Here is an 8,398-nt window from a genome sequence, read left to right on the forward strand (position 1 = left end):
TTTCTCTACTGAAGTCCCGAATGATTTTTTTCAGAGCTCTTAGCTTTTGTGAGATACAGAACATCTCAGAACCCTGAATATTGAGAGAAAACCAATTCTGACAGATAAGCTCGATAAAACAATGGTCCTGAAGAAGGAAAGTGAAAAGCTTGAAAGGTCTCTTTTGCCTTTGACGATCAACAGAGAGAGTGATAGAAGAACAAGCATGATCCGAGAAATCTGGCTCCACAAAAAATGCAAAAGAAGATGGAAAATGTGTAGCCCAAAGATCATTTACTAGAGCTCTGTCTAGTTTTTTTGCAACCGGGTCTTGTTTTCTTTTGTTCCACCAGGTGTAAGAGCAGCCTCTCAAAGTAAGGTCATATAGGGAAGCATTAAGAAGACATTCTCTGAAGACTGAAGTCGCTCTATCAACCGAGAAACCATCAGACCTTGAATGCTCGCTAGGATGAAGGGTTTGGTTAAAATCGCCAAGAACTGACCAGGGTTTACCTTGGACTGCTGGGTTCACAGAAAAGTTTGAAATTTCATCCCAAAGAGCAAGTCTTTCCACTACCTCATTTGAAGCGTAGACAAAAGAAACAACCATAGGAACAGCTCAACTAGGAAGAGTAACCTCAGATGTTACCATTTGGAGAGATTTTGACAAAATGGAGACCTTGATACTAGGGTGCCACATGACCCAAATCCTTCCCAGAGCTGAGAAGTCGTAATTCTCCTCATATTGCCATCCCGGCATTAAACTATTGATAAACTTGCCACACTTGGGCTGCTGTACATGAGTCTCGATCAAACTACCAAAAAAAGGCTTATTTCTTCGAATCCATTTCTTAAAACCGGTCCGGTGAGATAGCTTATTAAAGCCTCGGACATTCCAACAAAAAATGTCTATACACATAAAAATTAGTTGATTCTGAGGCTCTTGCCTCGTTCACGCTTGCGCTGCCTAGCTGACACCACATTAGTGAACTCAAAGTCATCTTGCTCCAACTCACTGTTCTCATAGGGCTCGCTCCCATTGTAGTCACTAGAGGAGACATCCGAGGAATCTGCATCTGCACCAGAGACTCCTACAGAGTACTAGCATCACCTGAACCGCTATAATCACCAACTGTCTTAGGATCCTTGAATGCCGTGTTTGAAGAAGGCATAACGCCTTTTTCTTTTTCTAAAAGATGAGCCTTATCAGGAGACACTGGAGGAGTGTTAGAGTTAGGAGACTTGTTCTGCTTGACCCGATAAGTTAATGTCTTTTTCTTCTTTTTTTCCCTGGGACACATTACGATCGTGTGTGCAGTTGAGCTGCAGCCTGAACAAGAGACAGGGGCCAACTTGCAACGCTTTATGCTGTGTCCTATCTCCTTACAGTGTCCACAAACTGGTGGCATCCAAGGACTAGAAACTAGAACCCTTTTAATTTCACCTGATTGAAATTTGACATTGACGGCTTCTGACAATGGTTTACGAGGATCAATAACAGTGAAGACCTTTGCCACTTCTAGGTTTGTCTTGTTTGCCGTGGAGGGATGGAGGCATTTTGGGTCTCCAACAAGGCTTGCAATATGCTCCAAACCATCGTCGTTGAAAAATTGCAAAGGGACATTACGCAGTTCTAACCATATTGGGGCCGACACTAGTTCTGGCTTAACTGGAATGAAACCAGGCTTCCAATTTGCAACGAAAATTGTCTGACCGTCGATGCTCCAGAGTCTTTGGTTTAGAACTCTAGACCGTGTCTGAAAATTCGGTATTCTGAAAAGAAAAGCGTTACCTTCAAGTTTTGAGACTGAGATATCCCAGAACTTGTTGCTCCATATGCCATTGACAATGGTGTGGATTGTACCCTGAGATGGAGGGTCAGAGTAGAATTGACCGATTATGAAAGACTCCCAAGACTTCTCATGCTTCGCGATGACAGAGTTTGGGATTTCGACACAAGCTTCTCCCAAGGGTAGGGTGAACGCCTTTCCTTTTTTTGAGAGGGTTCTTGTGGAGCATTTAAACAGTTTGAGCCAACCGTCGTCTCCTGCTTTGCTGGCATCTGAATCTGGGTCAGCTAATTCTTTAGCATTCGCAGAGCTTGTTTGAGGTTCTGGGCTATTTGGGTCGATTACGGTTGTAGCCTTCGCAATTGTTGAGTTGGGAGCTTCTGATGATGGAAGCTCGTCCTCAATTGTTGTTTCCACAGACGGTACAGGGAGGGCTGGGTCAACAGCACCCGCTTTAGCGTCTTGTAGGTTCAGATCTGGAACTAAGGTTTCACAGACTGAGGTTTCAATGGCTGAGACTGAAGACGGCGCTTCAGCTGAGGCATTAGGTTGTGGAGGAGAGGACTTATTCGACACAGAAGTCAGCAAGTTCTCATCACCGGAGAGTTTCAAGACAGAGGAGGAGGACGGTGTTTACGCGCCTGGTGAGCGCTTGGACGGGGGAGACCATCCTGGAGGTTTCTTTTTGGAGTTTTTGTTCTTCCCCATGAGGTGGGGAGGGCCTGAAGAGAGAAATGGCGAGGGATTCCGCCGTCGTGAGAGGCGACGGACGCGGTCGGAGAAGACATCATTTTTTTTCTTTTCTTTAAACTTGGTTTGAAATATTTGTCACCTTTATCTTATATTCTTCTCCCCACGCTTTACCATCCTCTCTAAAATATACCATTTCCTTGTATATGTATAAATGTAGGTATATAAGACCAAAAATATGTATACCCATTTCTAGATGCATACCTTTATATATAAGATAAATAATTATTGGCTATGCAAAACTAAGACATATTAAGATAATAACAGTGGCATAAGCAAACATATTTAAGATAAAGAAAGCAAAATGTTGTTCTAAAAGGTTTTTTTGGTCCAATGGTTTTAAGTCTTTTAAAAATATATGTATATATCAAAGTCAAGGATATGGCTTATATAAGACTAACCAGTTTGTTCAAACCATACCAATTAAATTTTCTAGTTGGGGGTTTATTGTAGACTGGTTCGTTGGACCGCAAGTACAAGAAGAGATAGACCATACATGGACCTATTTTTATTAGAGATCTTGCTAGGGTCGAGCCAAGCTGGATCTGTCACACATTCCATTTTTTTTTTCTTTGAAGAATTAGTGGTTTTAATTTTTTTTTTTTTTCCTAGTAAAGAAGAAGAATTAGTTGGCAGAAAAAAAAATTCATGTTTTCATAACACAAATTAAGAAAAGCAAATACATAACATCACTTTCATTTTCTTATATTATAACACGAGAATTATATCTCTTTCTTTTCTCTCGTTCCCACACATATTCGCACATATCACTATCAGTCCCAATCTCAATTGGTTACCAAAAAAGAGTCCCCAACTTGGAAACGGAAAAAAAAACATTACATAACCAAACCGAACCGGTTAATGTATAATTAATAACGAAACTGCCCTCCGGTGTAGGTCTGGCCAAAGGACCAACTGGAAGGTGCAACATTGTACGAGACGACACTTCGACGATCACTTGTGGTGACAACAAACGACAGACTTTGACCATTGAGGTAAGAGTTGCTTTGCCAATTTTGTCCCCAGTTTCTTGACATTAATTGCCATCTTGTCCTCGACCCTTTCATCGAGACCGAGTGTACGTCCCCGGCTCCACCCACGTTTGTGACCAGCACCAAGTTAAAGTATGAATGGCCGTTGATCGCGAACCTTATCCCACCACTTCTCTTGCACCGAACCCTATTAATATTTCAACAAAGATTCATAAGTTCACGGGAAAGCGCTCACCACTAGGAGTCTAAGAAGTTCGGTATGTCACTATTATTCAGTTTTGGGTCTATTTAATAATACCCTACATATATTTCTACCACATGTATCAACTGGTCCAAAAGTATTAAATGTGTAATTTATATATAGGACCAAAAGCTGATTATAAATGTTTCAATATACGCGTTTTTTTGTGGGTTTGCAACATATGTTCTATGAAAAGTCATAAACAATAATTAAAAACGGTAAGAAGAAATATGATAACTTTGCCTTCATTAGTCTAGAAAAGTTACAAGAAAAATAATGAAAAGAAAAAAAATAAAATAAAACAAGACAAAACCAGTTAAGAGTTAAGACAAAAGTCTTACGTATAGAGAAGTCCATATGTTTCTAAATAAGTACACAACTTTAATCTTAGTCTTGCCTTAACGATTAGTTTCATTTCAAATATTCGACTAGTAAATTTGACTATATATATCTCTAAGTCAAAAAGGAGATCTACCTAAAAAGTGTAAGCAAATTTCAAAGATACGATTTATATTTCTTAATAAATGTTTATTTTTCTTTAATATTAACGGTTCTAAACAAGTGTTCAATGTGTAATATTCATAAACCACTACACGTATAGTTCAGTTCTGTACATGAACACTAAATTGTGACTGTTTAAATAGAATTAGTACCTTCTGTACATAACAGGAATGATTCCGGACTTGTACAGAGCAATTTTCTCGTAGATCGGCTGAGAAAGATCGAAATGGTGGTTGGGAGGGTCGCATGCACCACCAGGAGGACAAAAGTTAGTGGCGGTGACCACAATGGATCGGCCTTTTATGCACCATTGAGGATCGTTGACACACATCAGCTCGAAACACGCTCCACAGCTTAGTCCCTGATCGAATAACGACGTGCTCAGCGCCGCCGTCTCTAGTCCGTAACCTTGGCTGTATAGATTCCCGTACCCGCACGCTCCACCTAATTTAGTTCCATTAGGCTAAAGTAATGTTTCTAACCATTAACATGGACATTATTACTTCTTTTGGCTATGAAAAATGGACATTTGAAACAATTGAGACTTTAATTCATATGGAAAAATTTAATGTGTAAGCGTAAGCGTACAAATTTAGATTTAAAATCGAGTTTTGTTTATATAATATAGTATCTTGTAAATAATTTCATGATTAGCCGTTATAATTTTTTGCATGTTAATAAGAGGGTGATCACTGTGATCCAAGTAATAAATGAAACGAAATTTTTATTGGAGATATCGATGAGGTACCCATAGTCCCGGAAGCATCACCGCCGCCGTAAAAAGTGGCATGAGCATTGGTCCAAGGTCCCATGTGGCCACCGGGATGGTGGCCGCCTCCACGACGGTAGCCGCCTTGAACGCAAACGGAAAACACTAGGAGCTGAACCACAAGAACCGAGATTACTAAAACGCCCATGTTGTGAAGCAAAGCAAATCACAACATGTAAAGGAGAGAGAGAGAGAGAGAGAGAAGCAAAAGGGTGTTTTCGTCAAAACGGAGATGTGAGTAGTTTTGGTGTGTGATGAAACTAAAGAAGAAGAAGAAGAAGAGAGTGGTATAAATAGGAAGGAGGATTCAGTCATTCAGACAAAGTATTTAGCGGTAATGAATCAATCAGGGTCCATGCAACTGCTTATTGGTCTTTCACTAATACTCTTTTAATTTTAGTTCTTTTTTAAAAGGGTTTTAACATATTTAGAAGAACCGACGAAAACGAAAAAAAAGGAGTGGTGAATGTCAAATTTAAGAGTTGGATCAAAGAAAAAATTGTCAAAAATGAGTAGGAATCTATCGTAAAGGTCACTCAAGAAATTGAAATAAATGCGTATCAGATATTAGTAGATGTGATAGTGATACTGTAACATTATAGATTTTATTTTTTTTTATTTTTTTTGGTATAGTATGAGAAAGTATTTATTATATTTAAAGGTGAAAGAGTAATCATACGGAGACACGATTTGCAATAGCATTTACATTTGATGAGTGACGAGGGTTTGAGTGTTTGAGACAGACGATTTAGAGCTCAATAAATAATATTATCTGGATAATAATGTGAGAATTTATATGCATTATCTTATGGTCCAGTTTTACTGCTAACAATTTTATGTTATAAAATATATATTGTATCTCTTGGTTTTTATTACTTTTCTTCATTTGTTATATAAATTGGAGCTACATTTGTATTCGTAGCAGAACTGATGAAGAACGGTTGAGACTTTTCATAAGACTGTAGATATGTCATTGGACAAAAATGGGTACAGCTGTTTGATGAAATTTTGTATTGACTAATTGTGAGTTTTATATGTTTAATACATTTTTTTCATAAATCACAATAAGTCAATAAAACCGGAAATCACAGGTAAATTATCCTTTTTATTAACAGTCTTTTTAGATTAATAGGTCGGAAGAGCCAATTCTGAGAAACACAGTTTACATATAACATTAATTTGATGAAAAATCAAAGATAAAAATTAAAAAGAAAGAAGTGAATTTTCTAATATCACACTAGATTTCCTTTTGAATATATCGAAAAATCTGGCCACTCATAATTTTGGTTTTTTTTTATTACACAATAATTTGTCTTTTATCTAGAAAATTATAATATTGATTTATGATTTTTTGTTTTGGTTGTTTGTTCAAAAAAAAGAAAAGATTTATGATTTTTTTATAAAATTAAAAACATAAATTAAATTACTATTGACTCTTGAATGTGGAAAACAAAAATAGTATGGGAAAATGATTGCATGTATTGTTAAGAATTAGTTATTTATTAATCTTTGTAAATATTCAAATTTTGCAAAGAAAATACGATCGTAACACACTAGTGTATTATATCATTGTTCAGGTGGTGTGTGACATTAGTCTTTCAGTCTCAAACTGCTTAAGACGATAAATTTGTCCATGCATGCATGCGATGAGTACTCTAAAAATCATAACCAGTTTCACAATGACAAACTATTACAGATTCAAAATATTTGTAATAAATATTGATTTTCTTACAAATAGGAAAAACGACAGATGTTTAAATATATACTTGGAATGATAGATGCAGTTGAAGTAGTGCAGTTGTACAAATGGTGGAAGAAATCATTATATTTGAGGTAAAAAAAGCCTTTGACAGGTAGAAACGATCTCTTGTCTCACCTAAAGAAAATCCTAGCCGTTTTTTTCAGATCTGAGGGAGAGGATTTTTCCAACTGTCGTTTTCTCTCCGGCGTCGCGATTTCCTCTCCCTCCATCCTAGTAGTTTAGCTATTTGGTTTTCATGTCAAGTGGTCGAGGTTAGCATCGAAGATTCAATGGTGAATAGACTATCTTCTCCGTCAGTGGCAGTGTGATGTGTATACATGCCGATGTAGTTGTGGATATGGTCAGACGGAAGAGGAGCTTTGTAGTCGAGCCCCAGTTTGAAAACGTCGGATGGTTAGCTTCAGAGTTTCTCACGGCTCAACCGTCCTCCTAGAATCTGCGGTTACGGCGGAAGTCGGGAAGGATATGGTGGGTTTTGCTGTGTGACGAGATGGTTAACAGTAGGTCTCTTTTGGATCTTGGATGGCGGTCGTGGACTCCGTGTTCAGAAGTTTTGTCTGAGCCATCAATCTTTTGTCTTGCCGCGATTAGCTTCCACCCGTCTAGATTGAAGGGTTTATGCTCTGGGAAATTGGGGAGTCCGGATCTGGAAGAGAAGGGTTAGATGCAATAATCATGTTGCTAGGTCGGGATCTGACATCGTCGATCTGGTTTGTCGGAGGGATTAACTTTATGGGAGGTTTGTAGCTTAAGTGGTCCACTGGAGGAAAGATGTCGATGGTGGGAATCGGGTTTCTTCTGCTGTTGATCTTTGATTCTTCGGTGGTGTCGCTAGGCCGTGGACCTTGAGTTTACACAAGATCCGAGCTTCATGACTGGATCCGGCAACCTCTTCTTTTTCCCCGTTTTATAATTGGATCAGAAATATGTAAGACATTGGCCCAGCCCATTATGGTTTTTTAAAATGAATATTAATTTTTTTTAAAAATCATTATATTTGACATATATATACGTATATTACCTGAGATTATTATCTTATTTTTTCATCTTTTTCATAAAAATGGTATATATCAATTGTTATATATGGTTTAAAAAATGTTTTATAAAAGCCTATAGTAATTTATTTTTTTTTGTTTTGATTCTTTTCAATTTCAAATTACTCTTAATTCTCACCCTTCACCATTTTGTTACAGTGTTGGAAGTTGACATGTGTATCTTCAGCTACGATCATCATTTTCCTCAAAATGTGATTTAACTTATTTAAGGATGTTCTTGTATTTAGTCATGATCTCTTATTTTGTAGTTCAGATGAGACTGTACATATTTTTCATTTCTCATCTCCAAGTCGAATGAAAAGTTGATACTTATCCGCAATTTTTCGTTAATTGACATGATATTATTAAATTCTTGAATTTAAGCTTTTTGGTGATATTTTTGACATGTTTCAATTTGGTAGTCGTATGTGTTTTATATATGAGTTTGATCTAAATGTGAATCGTAACAGACCTCCACAAAGAAGCTTATAAAGCATAATTAGTTCTTATAATTGACTTTTGAGAATTGATCCAAACTTGGAAGTTGGAATCATGATTTTCTAAGCACGTCATTAGGAAG

The 8,398-nt window shown here is 37.4% G+C and overlaps 1 protein-coding gene across 1 annotated transcript; it reads right to left on the bottom strand.

Moving 5' to 3' along the window:
* Positions 3,191-5,303, bottom strand: LOC104790543 (expansin-A5). Its single transcript, XM_010516318.2, has 3 exons — positions 5,002-5,303; positions 4,406-4,697; positions 3,191-3,698 (listed from the first exon to the last, which is right to left on the bottom strand). Exons 1-3 carry the CDS (start codon positions 5,168-5,170, stop codon positions 3,389-3,391), a joined length of 771 nt encoding a protein of 256 aa, XP_010514620.1. The 5' UTR covers positions 5,171-5,303; the 3' UTR covers positions 3,191-3,388.

This window comes from Camelina sativa, chromosome 6, assembly GCF_000633955.1.
Source record: "Camelina sativa cultivar DH55 chromosome 6, Cs, whole genome shotgun sequence".
Lineage (NCBI taxonomy): Eukaryota > Viridiplantae > Streptophyta > Magnoliopsida > Brassicales > Brassicaceae > Camelina > Camelina sativa.

What these genes read in the sequence shown, in the direction of transcription:
- LOC104790543 (XM_010516318.2), bottom strand. Translation starts at nt 5,170, where the DNA reads ATGGGCGTTTTAGTAATCTCGGTTCTTGTGGTTCAGCTCCTAGTGTTT. An exon ending in TGATGCTTCCGGGACTATGG is followed by an intron (nt 4,698 to 5,001) that starts GTACCTCATCGA and finishes GAACTAAATTAG; the next exon opens with GTGGAGCGTGCGGGTACGGG. An exon ending in ATTCCTGTTATGTACAGAAG is followed by an intron (nt 3,699 to 4,405) that starts GTACTAATTCTA and finishes AAATATTAATAG; the next exon opens with GGTTCGGTGCAAGAGAAGTG.